At 41.9% G+C, this 14834-nt stretch overlaps 1 protein-coding gene and 2 non-coding genes across 4 annotated transcripts; 2 read left to right on the forward strand and 1 right to left on the reverse strand.

The window, feature by feature from the left end:
- The first annotated feature begins 2233 nt into the window (after window positions 1–2233).
- Window positions 2234–2306, forward strand: TRNAF-GAA (transfer RNA phenylalanine (anticodon GAA)). Its single transcript has one exon. It is a non-coding gene; the product is annotated as a tRNA-Phe (tRNA).
- Window positions 2307–5023: 2717 nt separating this feature from the next.
- TRNAF-GAA (transfer RNA phenylalanine (anticodon GAA)) lies at window positions 5024–5096 on the forward strand. Its single transcript has one exon. It is a non-coding gene; the product is annotated as a tRNA-Phe (tRNA).
- A 1055-nt stretch (window positions 5097–6151) lies between these two features.
- LOC135440914 (coiled-coil domain-containing protein CG32809) lies at window positions 6152–14562 on the reverse strand. Of its 2 annotated transcripts, none has more exons than XM_064700329.1 (4): window positions 14329–14562; window positions 9010–9542; window positions 7763–8935; window positions 6152–7223 (listed from the first exon to the last, which is right to left on the reverse strand). In XM_064700329.1, the coding sequence occupies exons 2-4, from the start codon at window positions 9235–9237 to the stop codon at window positions 6609–6611; spliced, it is 2016 nt and encodes a 671-aa protein (XP_064556399.1). In that variant the 5' UTR covers window positions 9238–9542; window positions 14329–14562; the 3' UTR covers window positions 6152–6608. The 2 variants fall into 2 exon arrangements, with proteins under 2 accessions (XP_064556399.1, XP_064556400.1); XM_064700330.1 differs by lacking the exon at window positions 14329–14562 and adding an exon at window positions 11045–11175.
- Window positions 14563–14834: the final 272 nt, after the last annotated feature.

Consider the following 14834-nt stretch of genomic DNA (forward strand, 5'->3'; position numbering starts at 1 on the left):
CGTCGGTTTTTAAAAAGGAAAACTGCGCCCAAGCCCAAGCGTCGGCGTCAACGTCAACGTCAACGTCGGCGTCGCCGTCGCCGTTAACAATACAATAACAACGACAACAATAATTTGCAAGCCAAAGCCAGCAGCCGCCAGCAGTAAACGAAACGAAACGAAGCGAAGAGCGCGCGCGGCGAAGAGAGCGTGCGTGGCGCTCTCTTTGTTTAGCGCCTGCTGCTGGCGGCTGTTGTTTGTTGTTGTTGTTCTTGTTCTTCTTCTTCTTCTTGTTGTCGCGCTTTCTTCGCCAGACCCATCAATTAAGTCCGTTTGCAGCGGCGAAAGAACGAAAAAATACCAAAAATAGTAACAACAAAGGATTCGCCGTGCCTCCAAAATGTAACGGCGGCGATAACGTTCATCTGACGAATACGCAGGTGGGCGAAGACTCTGCTGCGACGACGGCGACGGCGACGGCGACTGTGCCGCATCCTCGCCCGTGTTAGGATCAATAACAAATGTTTAACATGCGCACAGAGATCGGCGCAAAGATAAACGCCGAACAACAGGCGACAAAATTGCACAAATCGCCGCATTAATTATCAGCCAAATTAATATTATTTTAAAATCAAGCTCAATTTGTTATATGTATACTATATATATTTGCCTGTTGGTGACTGCGTTTTGTTGGACGTTTATCAATTGCTCATAACGCACGCTACGCAAACAAATTGCAAATTTAAATGCAAATAAAAGGCGAGGGCATAGAGGAGGTGGTAGAGGAGAGGAGAGGAGAGAGGAGGGGCTGGCGAAAAGAAAACCAGTTCGGATTGTGTAAAAACCACGCAACATTGTCGTCACCTGCTCGTAGTTCCCCTCAATTGTTAAACAACAACTTTAGCTGAATCATCATCATCATCAGCATCATTAAACTCATCATCATCATCATCATCTACATCGTCGTCATCATGATCAGCATCAACAGGTCGCAACTCGAGATTTTAGGGTTTCCGCGTAGTTGAGGCTCTCGTGTTGCCACGCCCACCGCTCACAGTTAGTTCTTTGCTCGACTTTCGCAGAAGTCGTTAAAAATAACAAACGCAAAGCAAAAAAAAAAACAACAACTTAAAGTGGCCTTGTAGGCTATGCACGACTAGCAGATACCCTGCTCCCCCAACCCCCCCCCTCCCCACTCTATGAGAAAGGCGTTCCTGATTAACTTCGGTGTTTACAGTCCGATTTTTATGAAAATTTCAGTACTTAAATATGGCATTCAATAGTGTGCACACACCTTGAAAAAAAAATAGTGTTAGGAAATGTGGCAGATAACCAAACAAAAATGTTTAATCTTAGTTTGGCGTCCTTTACGCTTGCAAGATCGAGGAAAACTGTATGATTTGAAATTATATCGTTGTTTTCCAACACTAGGCGGAACTAGTTCTCCAATATTGCACTAGGAGCAGCTAGTTCTCAAATTGTTTTGGAGGTACTATTTCTCAAATGTTCTTAAGCTAGGAGGAACTAGTTCTCATTATTCTGAAGCTAGGAGGAACTAGTTATTCAATTTTCTTGGTCTAGGAGGAACTAGTTCTCCAATTTTCATGCGTCAGAAGGAGTTAGTTTTGCAATTTTCTTGCACTTGGAGGAACTAGTTCTCAAATGTTCTTGCACTAGGAGGAACTAGTTCTCAAATGTTCTTGGATGAACTAGTTCTCCAATTTTCTTAAACTCTTGCACTATGAGGAACTAGTTCACACATTTTCTTGCACTAGGAGGAACTTGTTCTCAAATGTTCTTGCACTAGGAAGAACTAGTTGTCAAACTTTCTTGGAGGAACTAGTTCTCAAATAATATATCTTATATGTGCTTGTTTTATACATTTACCCAGCAGCATTTGTAAACCTTGTTTTTTTAAAGGGTTCAGGTTACAAATATTTTATGCTAAATATTCTTCCTGGTGAACCTTTCTCATTGAGAGTTCCTCAAATAATACAGTTATCTAATAAAATATTATACATTCACAATATTTTGTTTTGTTTTTCCCACGGCCAGCAAGCGTCTCTTCTCTTATCGCTTGTGCATATAGCTACTATATATACCTAGTTCATATTCCTAGTACAAATACGTAATATATAAATATATATATATATATATATACTTATCTACACTTTTATGCATGTACTTTGATTCTGTTTGCTTTGGTTTGCTTGCTTGGCGAACTTGACATCGTTTAAGCCGCCTTGAACCCAGCGCCGAAATAGCTCAGTTGGGAGAGCGTTAGACTGAAGATCTAAAGGTCCCCGGTTCAATCCCGGGTTTCGGCAAGACTTCAAATTTTTTTTCTTTCTTTTTTTTTCATTTTTTTTATTTCTCGACACGCATAGTTCCAACGAGCGTGCGTTCACTGTAGCATAGTGGAGCTGAGAGTCGGTAGGACCCGTTCGACTGTAGCGCATGTCCTTAATAAAAATGACAATACCCGTCGCAAAGGGCATGTCCAGATCCAGTTTTCGTTCACGTTCATTTTAGTTCTTCTCTTCTTTTAAATGGGGATTTTTTTCCACTGCACTTGCACTTGCACTAGGAGGAGGGGACGGAGGGTGGTTGGGGGGGGGGGGGGGGGGGGTTAGGCCCTGCCCTGACTCACACACAGAACTCCGAAGTCCGAAGACTGAGAACTGAAGACTGAGAACTGAAGACTGAGAACTGAAGTCAGCAAAACGGGTTTCCAATGGGCGAAACGCAGATTTTTATTTTCGTTCAATTCTCCATTTTTTTTATTGTTATTTTTATTTTTATATTTTTTTATTATTTTAATTATTTTGAATTGATTTTATTATTATATTTTTTCAGGTGTTGAAACTTTTTAAAGTCTTTTTCTTGTTAAGCTAATTCTTATTAAGTTCTTATTTGACTTTTGTGCTACGTGACGTCATCAACGACGAACCGGTTTTGTCTAGGCGGGTGGTGAAGGGGTGCCAGAGGGGGGGGGGGGTCTTGGCCCGTTATGTGGGTGGTTGGGTTTTTGTGGTGGCGTCGCTTTTGTAAGTTTTGCTTGAGCGATTCTCAAGGCGATGCTCGGCCCGTTTACAGCGAGATACCTTGATGGCAAATACCCTAGAATAGGGCGTAAGGGGTTAGTTAGTTCGTTCAAGGCGTCTACAGCTAGCCCCTGTAGTTAACCGGGCTCTTGAGACTGTGTACAGCTGTTGATCAAGGCTTGAGATATAAAAATACAATCGAATCAGCCAGATCGATTAACTGGAACCAAAACACAGCTCTCATATAAAGAATCGATAGCAATCGAATCCGATAACAATCGAATCGTATAATCGATGATGGGAAAACTCGATTGCTTTAGAGAGTTCAATTCTATTTGACTTCAGATAAGTCCATATAAGTCTATATATCAAAAGGGATACATTATACATACATATATCATATCGAATCAGACTATTTAAGAGAGTTTCGGTCCTCTTTTAAAGCCTAAATTTTGTCAATATTTAACTAAGTATATCAATTGATTTTTATAGCCTGAATCTTTTATACTCCGATCCCAAAAGGGGCATATTGTATTTGTACAAAAGTTTGTAACAGGCAGAAAGAAAGCATCTCCCAGCTCGACCTAGCCATGTCCGTCTCTCTGTCCGTCCGTCCGTCCGTCCGTCCGTCCAAGGATCTCAGAATCTATAAGAGCTAGAGACTTCAAAATTTGCAACATCGATTCTCCTAGCGCCCTCTCAATACAAGTTTCTGTTCGATAATCGATAACTTTGCACCGTTGCCAAGCAATCGATAAGAATCGATATCGAAAACCCATTTGAGCAAGTCTCTTAAGTTTTTAGGCCTAGAGGTAACACACTTGCCATGCAGCTCCTGGAATAGTAAAAACAGCTAAAGTATCTTTCATCAAATGCGAACTGCATTTCGGTTTGGTAGAAGAAGGGTATCGCCTAGTCGGGCACTTCCGACTGAAGCACTTTTACTTGTTCAATTATACATATTATATAATATATATATTGATTATAAATGTTCGTCTAGACCCATCGCAGCACGAGCTTCCATTTTTAAGATCCGATCGATAAATATCGATTTTGAGATATGGTTTTTTTTGCGCATCAATTGAAATACTTTCAGAGCTAGCTACACTTTACTTGTTTCTTATAGCTTCTTCTACAGCATGTACAAGGATAAATCCCCCAACCCCCCCTAACCACCCCCCCCCCTTTACCCCAACGGGATCTACATTTGGTTAGGGTATTAAAGTTGAGCCTAGACTTTGAGTTCTCAGCCTCTCTCGCTCTCTTTCCGCCGCCCCCTACCCCCCCCCCTCTCTCTCCCTCTCTCTCCCTCCATCTATATCCTGGCTGTACAGTTTCGTTTGGAATGCAAAAAGTTTAAGCGCAATTATGAACGCATTTGCTCGCATTTGCTCAAACACCTGCATTTTCTGCATGAATCATGAATATATATATATATATATACGCGATATATAAGCACAGATATACACACAGATTGGCGGCGACATATTAAAAATATCTGTCGTTACACGCATATATTTTACGAGCTGCAAGAGCTTCCAATTGCGTTTCCTTGTCGAGGCCGAGGATCGCCCAAGAAGGCGGCTGGCTGGATGGAGGCCCTGCGACTTGGGCACCTGCAACCGGTTTCTACGAGCTGTCCACATTAACTCTCTCTCTCTCTCTCTCTCTCTCTCTCTCTCTCCCTGTCCGCGACCCCCGCCTCGGCATTGGTCCAATTAGCAGAAGGAACTTTCTGACGGGCATAATCCCCCGAACGAACGACACGCTAATAAATGACTAAAGCGTGCAAAATAACACAAAGTTGAATATAAAAAAAAAAAAACAGAAATGGGTTCACTTTAACGCTGCGCAGTTCATTAAACGGACTTTTTTTTTTTTTTTATTTAACGTAATTGAACTAGTCATATTTTGATTGGCATCAGATTTGCAGTCGAATGTACTCGAATGATTCACGAGCCGCAAGCAAATCGTCGCGTTTGGCCGCCCCTCCGCCAGGCGCCGAAATAGCTCAGTTGGGAGAGCGTTAGACTGAAGATCTAAAGGTCCCCGGTTCAATCCCGGGTTTCGGCAAATCCTTTTTTTTCGTAATTTCCTCTTTTTTTTTTTTAAATCAATTTTAAATTACTGAACTTAAGTTTCCCATTTTGATTTGCTTTTCATCATCTTCTGCAGCTGTTTTCCTTTTTTTTTTCTATATTTACTTTCTTTAGTCAACAGCTTGCAAAGCACATTCGCAAGAGCTTTTGATTAAAGCTGTGTCACAAACTAAACTTAAGCTTGACAAAGCTTTTCAGCTCAATTTGCTCTGCGCGCGTTTGTTAACACTGGAAATAAATGCAAATTATCAAAGCTTTCTGTGCATGCAAAGCTCTTGGGTTTTGTGGGAACACTTTCAATAAAACAAACTTTGCTTAATTCAATTTACGCTTTTTTTATATTTATTTGATTTTAAAAAAAAAAAGATAGAGAAAAACATTGCCTTATTTTGTTTTTTTTTTTGTCACAGAAGTCACAAAAATATGCGCAAATGCTGCAATAAATTGTTTTTTTTTTTAGTTTAGGCGCTTTTTCTAAGGCTACATTTTGTGGCATTTTGTGGTTCAGTTAATATTAAGTTTTTATGTTTTCAGTTTTATTTTTATTGCTTATCGTTTTGTGTGTACTTTAAAGTACTTAAGAGCGAGTTTTCTTCAAAAAAATAAAGAACGAACATAGACGGGCTTAACATAGCGGCGGCTCCTTTAACAGCGCGCTGTTAAGATGAGCGAGCGCGCGAGATGGCTATGCTAGGCAAACACTGTTAAACTTAAAGCGAGAGAGCGAGAGAGAGGGAGAGAGCGCAGCAAGGTGCATGTAAAACTATTAAAAGTGTATGCTTGTGTAAACTAAATGTAAATGCTAATGTAAATGTTAAGGTAAAGTTTAATTTAATTGTAATTAAATATTTTAAGTTTAAGAAATTGCTGCTGAGTATGGGCGCTTACAAAATAATTGTTTACAAAAAATTATCAATCTAATCATAATCAAAAAAAAAATATATATTAATATATATATGTAAAATGTTGTGAAATGTATGAAACGAATTGTTGTTGTTGTACTTAGAGCTATATGTATATCCATAGATCTCTCTACATAATATATATACAAATGTTAGACACAATTTGTTGTTTTTTTTTTTTGTTTTTTCTGTTTTGTCACTTACAGTAAATACTCGCTACAATATGCATGTAAATCAACAAGTTTTTAACAGCCAGTTAACATGGCTATGTAATTGGTTTTGTTTCTCTTAACATAATGGCAGCCTTTTATAGCCCTTGCAGAGGTAACAGTAAAAAAATGTTTAGAAGCGAGTTCTGGTTGAAATTAGACAAGGCTAGGATCGAGGCACTATAGCATATATGTAGCTGCCATATAGCTGGAACGAACAATCGGTTGAAATTTGACTTATTTTACAACTTTGTTGTTTGGAACAGTTTCGGACTACTTTAGCATATGGCTGAGTTAAGGGTTACTGCACTGCTGCAAGGGTATTTAATCTTCGGCGTGCCGATGCGCTAGTTCCCGCCGTTCCCCATACATTTTTTAAGCTATTTTCAGCTCAGCTAGCGCCGGATTCGCGCCGTTGTTGCTGCTGCTGCTGCCAAATTTGCTGGCAATTGCTGGCTTTAGGAGTATAAACTTGGGATTGACAGCCGCTGCTGTTGATGCTGCTGTTGGTGTTGGATTGATTGTTGATTTTTTGGCTGGCGTTATGGTCACCGTGCTGGGCGCAATGGCATTCATGGCCGCCGTCTGGTTGCTGGCCGCCAGCGAGGATGCCGGCAATATGGTGGTCACTCCGTTCTCATGTTGGATTGTGTTCGCATTGTTAAATATTGCACGCATTTTATTGCCACTACTTTGAGATCCAGTTGTTGTTGCTGCTGCTGCTCCTGCTGCTCCCCCTCCTCCTACTGCTGCTCCTCCTGCTGCTGCTCCTCCTCCTACTGCTGCTGCTGCTGCTCCGGCCGCCAGCACATTGATTTTGAGCGCCTGCGTTGGCGCCTGCTGTCGCTGGACAAAGCGCGCGGTAAACTCGTTGCCGGTCAGCACCAGATTTTGGGCCTGGCCGCTTATGGGTAGACCGCTGGCCAGGATTAAACGTTGGACGCTGCCGCCGCCGCGTGCCGCCTTCTTCTCCAGCTGCAGTTCGTCCTGCTGTTAAAGAAGAAGCAAAAACAGTTTGAGCATCATTGTTAGCAAAAGTTCAACTCATATGAATTAGAACAGGCTGGCAACAGTAGCCTGGGCGCCTGGGCATAAGAAGTAGCTGAATGCAAATGGAATATTTGAATAGCTAAAAATATATTCTATAAATATATGTAAATATAAAAATATGCATATAAATGTTTCACTCATAAATTCTCTAGTCTAGAACTTTAGCTACTTTGCATCAGCGAAAGCTGTCAAATTCTGGCAACACTGTGCGCAAAGTTAGAGTCAAGCATGTGCATCGAAGCGAGATGGCAATAAGAGCTGGCAAATATCATTAGAACGAGCTCAATGAGCAATATAAACAAAATGCACTCAGCTGGCATAGACGCTTGCATTGAAGCGAGATGGCAATGCCAGCAAATGAGTATCGATAAGCACCGATTCTGCCGCTGCTGCTGCTGCTTTAAGGCGAGTATGCTGTTTACCAGAAGTAAACAAGAAACGACAATAGTAAACATGATAAGAACTTAATTGGCACTTACCGTTGGCGGACTAACGGATTTGCGCTCCAGCACATGCTCATCAAAGCCCGAGTCCGAGGAATTGTCATTGAATTTGGTGGCCACCGAGGAGGAGGTGGAGCAATTGGAGGATGAAGATAGCGATGAGGGCGAAGCGGCGCCCACAGCGGTTGTTAAGATGCTCGCATGCAAAGCTGATGACGTCACAGATGCCGCTGCCGTTGCCAGTGTTGGTTTGAGTGCGAGCGCTAAGCTGCCATTGGCTGTGGAATGTTGTTGTTGTTGTAGAGTGTTTGTTGTTGTTGCTGCTGTTGCTGGCGTTGGGTTCGGCATGGCCTCAGTCTTATTCAATGGAACTGGACTTATTCTATGTATTTCGCCCTGTGGAAATGATTCCGATTGTCGCTTAAAATACAAATGATGCTTTTTTAACGCCGGCGTGCTGATGCTCTGACTGATTGCCTTTGGCTCCAGCTCCGCCGCCTGCACCGGCTGAACCAATTCCCTCGGCGGCTGCGGCTGCGACTGCTGTTGTTGTTGCCTGCGTCTGCGGTGCTTTTCGCATGGCTTGTACAGCTCCGGATCAATTATATAACAAGCGCTGCCCAGACTGAGACTCTGGAATACGGTGCCGCAGCACACGTCCAGACGCAGCAGATCGTGCTCCTCAAAGAACGGCACATTGTCGACGGCGCGACGATGCTTTTTTGGCTCCAGCATGCGCCTTCGCTTGCTGCCAGTCAAACGCAGACGTTGTGCAACACTCTTTTTCAGCACTGTCGCTGTGGCCAGCTGCGCAGCTGCAGCGGTCCGTTTGCGCGTCTGATACGGTGTTGCGGCAACACATGCGATCAGCTGATGCGGTTGTTGTTGTTGTGGTTGTTGTTGTTGTTGATGTTGCAGCTGCTGCTCCTGTTCGTCGTGGCTTTCATTGGAATCGCTCGGCTGCTCCTCGGAGTGTGGTGAACTTTCGTGGCTGCTGCCATTGCGCTGCTGCAGTTGCTGCTGACTGGCTACAGATGGCGCTACAGATGCGGCAGCCGTTATCTTGCCCTTGCGATTCTTTTTGAAAATCTTGGCAAACTTTTCGGGTATAAAAGAGCCGCCCCCGCCCGTCTTGCCATCACATTCGTTCTCGCGCTTCTTCTGCTTGGCCAGCGATTTGGTGCCGGGTCCGGCGCGTGCATCAACCACCTGTTCGAAAAAAAAAAGAAGAGAGAAATGAGATTATTTTCTGTGGCATTGAGGTTTCTTCTTGCTGCACTCACATGTCCCCAATGGCGCTTGCTGCCGACGGGCAGCCGCTTGTAGCGCTTGACCAGCAGGACGCAGGCATTGCAGATTTCACCGTTGCGCGGCTCGTGCAGATTGAAGCACTGCATCGACTCCTTCTCGTATTTGCGCGAGGCTGTAAAGCGGGAGCTGCTCGATTTGGCGCGGCAAATGCAGCAGCCGTCCGCTGAGCGATAGACGCGTGGCTTATGGAAATTGAACATGGCGGCGGTAGATGTTGTATTTTGTTTGTTGTAAATAGATATGTGTAACGGATTTGCCACAAGCTAAACAATTCTTTTAGTCTTTTAAGTTTTTTAAAGTTTTTTTTTTTACAGTTTAAAGAGTTCTTTTTACTCAAATAACTAAAGTTTGTGCGTTGTTGTTGTTGTTGTTGTTGTTATTTTTCACTGGTTTTAATTTGATTAATTGCTATTTGTGCACAGCCCTTATTGTTATTATGCTGAGCTCGGGCATCATCCATCGTCTGCGTTGCGATATTTTGCGCTGCATTTGTAAAGCTTGGTTGCTGCAAAAATACATACAAGAAAATAAATATTATAAGTAAATCATTTCAAATTAGAAACGGCCAAAGCGGAAAAACAGCTGAGCTTGACAGTGTTGTGAGGCGTGTCGAGTCTATTGCCCAAGTGGCAACGCTGCGAAACTGTTACTCGCTGATTTCGTTGCTTAAAGAAACATGTACATACATTGCACATTAAGTGCACATATGGCATGTTAATAAATTATTAATATTTAAAGATGAAAATACGTGCGCATAATAAAAAGATTGCCCTTACAGTTAAATTTAAAAAATGTATTAACACGTAACAGCTGGCAACAGTAGCACATCGTGTTGCCGTACTTGTGTTTTTCCCCACAATCAAAAATATTCAAAAGAAAGAAATATGACTTAAAGCAACTTTTGTCTCTTATCAACATTTAGCAGGTGGTAAGTTTATGCATATGTATATAATGCTAATTAAATGCTAAATTTTGTACAGGCAAACGCAAGCCACAAAAGCAGCTGACTGAATACATACATACATTACATGTATATAGCAAAGCCACAACACACACATACACACACACAGATTCTACGCATGCTTGTGCATGTATACGTGCACTTTGGGGACGCGTAAACAAAGCGTCGCGCAAAAAGAAATACGCACATCCATGCACACACACAACATATATACATGCATACACATTGCATTGGCGCGCGCGCTCGTTGCACTCTCGTGAAAACAACAACACACGATATTCACCCCAGAGCTAGTGACGTGACTTTCGAGCAGCGCTGCCCACTTTGCTCCCAGGTGCGCGTTGTCATTGTGCATAAGTGTAAGTGTGTATGTGTTTAAATGCTTTTTATTTTATTTTTGGGGACACTCTGATTTTTGAACATTGGCGTTCAAGTTGAAAGTGCGTACGTACATACACACATGCATATGTACATGCTTGTATGTATGCACCGGCGTGTGAGCTACACATACACACACTTTATATACATCTACGCATCTTTGTGTGCGTGTGAGTGATCGTCTTTGAGGCTATTGATATTGGGACATTACGTGTTGGTAAACGTTACAAATTTAAACGTTTAAAATTTAGCTCAATTGTCGTGTGTGGAGGAGTTTGGAGCCTGCGAGAGAGGGCAAAGAGAGGGGGGAGGGGGACACTTGACCACCTTCTCTTCTAGTTGCTCAGTTACTTAGTACGTGTGTGTGTGTGTGTCGGTGTGCGTAAGAGTTGGTTTGGTGAAAATGCGCCTACTGCGTAAACAGGTTTACACTGTATTTTTTCTCTTAGATATTTTTCATTTAGTGCCGGACGCCGACTAGATTATTATTGTTGTTGTTGTTGTTGCTGCTGCTGCAGCTGCCCACGCCACGCGCGCACAACACGAACACACTCACACACAGACATTCATATGTTTGACAAAAATCATGTTTTGATCTTGGCAAATTTTCTATTTAGTCGCGTTTAGTAGCCATATTTAGGCATAAATTGAAATGTACAGCAATTTACCTGCGCCGTAACAAGTCGAGATTACTTAAAATTCACTGGATATGCGTATTTTATTTATTTATTTACTTATTTCACAAATCACTTTAATCATTTATTTTCAGTAAATATTGAAATTATTTTCCAAATTGCATGCAAAGCGCAAATTTCATTTACAGCGAAATAACGAAACGCGTCTGCACGCAAGAAACACAAAGGCAAACTGACAAACCGAAAATACAAAAAAAATAAAATAAAATAAACCGCTGCGCTGCGCTGCGTTGATGTTGCTGCTGCCGACGCCGACGACGCCGCTTTTCAGCCGTCACTTTTTCGTACACATTCGACGCTGTGTGTGTGCGTATCTGTGCGCGTGAGTGCCTGTGTATGCGTATGTGTGTGTGAGTGCGACTGCAGCGCAAAATGTACGAAACCCAAACAGCGTCGAGAATATGTAGCACAAAGCAAATGCAGTGATAACACAACAGTAACAACGTAAAGCGGCGGCAGTAGCAGCTGAGCGCAAACCAAACGCTCTTGTGTACGTGAGAATGCGCGCAGCAAAAGCAACAGCGAAAAAATTCCGGTTGTGAAAAAAAAGAAACACACACACACATAAACGGCAGATATTGAAATACAGTGTGAGCGAGTGAGAGAAACAATTTGCATAACAAGACGGCGTTGCCACACTGCACAGAACAAAAGGAGGCAAACGTTTAAAAAAAAAAATATGTATGTATGTACATATGTACATATGCTTTGTGTTGTTTCATTTGTGTTGCTCGCCTGCAGTTGTTGCATACAGTTTGTTATTGTTTGCGTGGCATAAAACGCAAATAACAGAAATGGCAGCAACAACAATAACTGATAAAACGGCAAAACGTGTGCGAGCAGAAACTGATAAGCGACGCTGTTTGGTTGTTGTGGTAGTTGCGGTTCTTCTTGCTACATATGTATGTATGCATGTATGTAAATACATGCATATGTTTAAGGCGCAATTCAAAATAAGCGTCACAGTCTCTCTCTCGCACACGCATACTCAGAAGCTTCTATGCTTGTTTGTATATATTTATAGACTACCCCACCCCCGGACAACAATATCGGTGTTAGAGCAAAAGTGTAATACGTGACAAACGAGATGTAAGCACAGTTGCCACATGTAGTACAAATGCACCAAAACCGGTACTTTATTTTTCCAATGGTGCATCTTTCTTTTACAAATTGTTACTTTTAATGGCTGGCGTTTTTGTTGGAAAAAATGTAGACATACATTTATGATACCTATTCAAAGTACAATTTTGATAAAACACTGAATATCAGCTGTGTAAAACTACTCGTCCCTATTGGAAAACATTGCGCATATTTAGTGGCAACGCCGCCAGCTGTTTACACGCTTTTCAACACTGCCACCCACTACAGTGCAACAAATTGTTGTTGTTCTTGTTTTGCCCAGGCGAAAGTGTCCGCAAACGCATGGAAAAAATGTGCGTATTTCCTTCGTGTGCGCTACGTGCCAGTGGCAACGCTAGCAACAACAACAAACAAAAAAAAAAAACGCCTCCAAAAAGGCCTAAATTTAGGTCAAATGCACTCGTTATTGGTGGCTGCGGCGCAGCCAGATTTTGTTTCTTGTTTACGATGTTAAAGACACCGCGCAGCAAGTGGCAGTGGCGCAAAACTCATATAAATGCAAATTAAAACGCATGAAAAAAAAGCAAATATGCAAGCAGTGGCATTTGGCAAAATTTAGCACATTTTTATGTAAGACAACGGCAATGCGCTTGTGTGCGTGTGTTTGCTTTAGCTGCCTCTTTTTACACCAATCAAATTTCATTGCAAAACAAAACAAAAACTGTACTTGTGGTAATTGATTGCGAATGAGGAAGTGGGGGTGAGGAAGGGTTGTGGGGTAAATATGAGCAAATGCCGCAAAGAATTGGGTGGGCGAGTGCGAAAATCGTTTTATTATAAATAGAGATATGCGTCAAAGATGTTTGTTTATTGTGACACACACATATACATATGTACATACATATGTATACTGCGCATAATTAACGCTGACCTTGTTTTTGCTGCGGCACGCATGAAAAAATCAACTTTCCTACGCACACAAACACACATACACACACATGTTGCGTCTGACCGAAAGTGAAAGACAAGCCTGTCTTATTGGAATTCTCATAAGAATGTGAAAACAGCAATAACAATAACAAAAACAGCAATACAAGGAGTGCGGCAGAGAGCAATGCGTGAAACAGGTTGCCGCTAAGCTTTTCGACAGCACCAACAACAAAAGCGGCGAGCGATATTCGAAATAACGGTATTACAAGCTCACATTCAGTGTTAAATGAATGCCAGCGTAATACCCAACAACAAAAAGCACAACTTAAATAGAAAGTAAAAAATCTTAAAAAAAAAAATGCAACTTTGGGCATTTTGATTTCGGCTTGAATAACTGTTTCTTGACAAACATACACCAAAACACACACTTTTACGCCTTGCGTAGCCTGCGAAAGAGCAGAGCGCACCAAAAATGGAAGTAGGTTGCGCGCTCTCTCGCTCACCTGTATGATGTGTACGCTGTGCTCATTTTGGCACAGTGAGCGAGCGGGCGAGCAACAGCGGCCAGCTTGCTTTATCGCATTGCCTGTTAAGTAATAGACTGAATTCTGTGCATGTATGAATGCATAAAGTGTGTGTAAGCGGCAACCACCATATGTCCCTTTGTGTGTGTGTGTGTGTGTGCCTGCAGAGAAAGCGCGCGCAAACAGATTCACTAATTAAAAAAAAACCAAGTATAACATGAAATGACAGCGGTAGTTAGTGTTTAAATTTTGCGCCGCTTTGCCTTTTGAATTGTACTTGCACACACACACACACACACGCATATATGCCGATGTATTTCCGCACATTTGTGGCTGGTTGTGAACGAGGTTAAGTTGCCGCTGCGCTGCCATTGAAAGAGTTCATTGTTGGTTTGCGGCCGCCGATTCGTTTGATTAGCAAAGCGAAGGTCAACAACAAATCGGTAACAACTTTATCTACGCATTTGGAACAGATACACACGCACACACACACACACACACACATGCATACGTGCGTTTGCATGGAAATGTATGTATGTTCTATCTGTGCGCTTTGTGCTTAACCTTCGCTTTTATGCATTTTCATTCGCTTTATTTTGAATGTTTGGGCTGCACACGTACCACACAACACACACACACACACACATACAAACATACGCAAACAGGCATGCAGACACTTATCTATATATGTACATAAATTGCTCATTGTGTTCTGCTTCTTACCCTTTTGATCGTTTTGCACTTATATTGACAGCTACTATGGCTGCCAAAAATTTGTTGAATTCCTTAAGTCGTTCTTTGATTAGTTTAAGCACTGCACTCATTCAATTTGCACTTGTTAATTGATATCTTGGTTAAGCACAACACCGCTGTCTTGGATACCGCAAAATTTCACACAATGAGTCTATCGATTGCCAGACAGCCGATATCGATAACGAGTACATTTGGCGGCAAATACTCAGTGCTAATTATTGCAAGATCAGCGCGCATGCGTATTTGCTTAGAGATGACAACAACACATTGTCATAGGACTAGTGTTGGGCGTGAGTTTGCCAATAAACAGATCTCATTAACAATAGAAATTTGAGCTTTAAACACATTAATCTATAAAAATGTACATTAAAATTGGCATTTGAAACTATTTGATTGAGAGTGACATTTATAGCTAGTAAAATAAAGTTGTTATAAAAACTATATCGATATCAGTTTGATTTGTCATAAATTATTTT

The sequence above is a fragment of the Drosophila montana genome, unplaced genomic scaffold, assembly GCF_035044405.1.
Source record: "Drosophila montana isolate Dmon_TW-CO22-7 unplaced genomic scaffold, ASM3504440v1 contig_1688_1, whole genome shotgun sequence".
Taxonomy (NCBI): domain Eukaryota; kingdom Metazoa; phylum Arthropoda; class Insecta; order Diptera; family Drosophilidae; genus Drosophila; species Drosophila montana.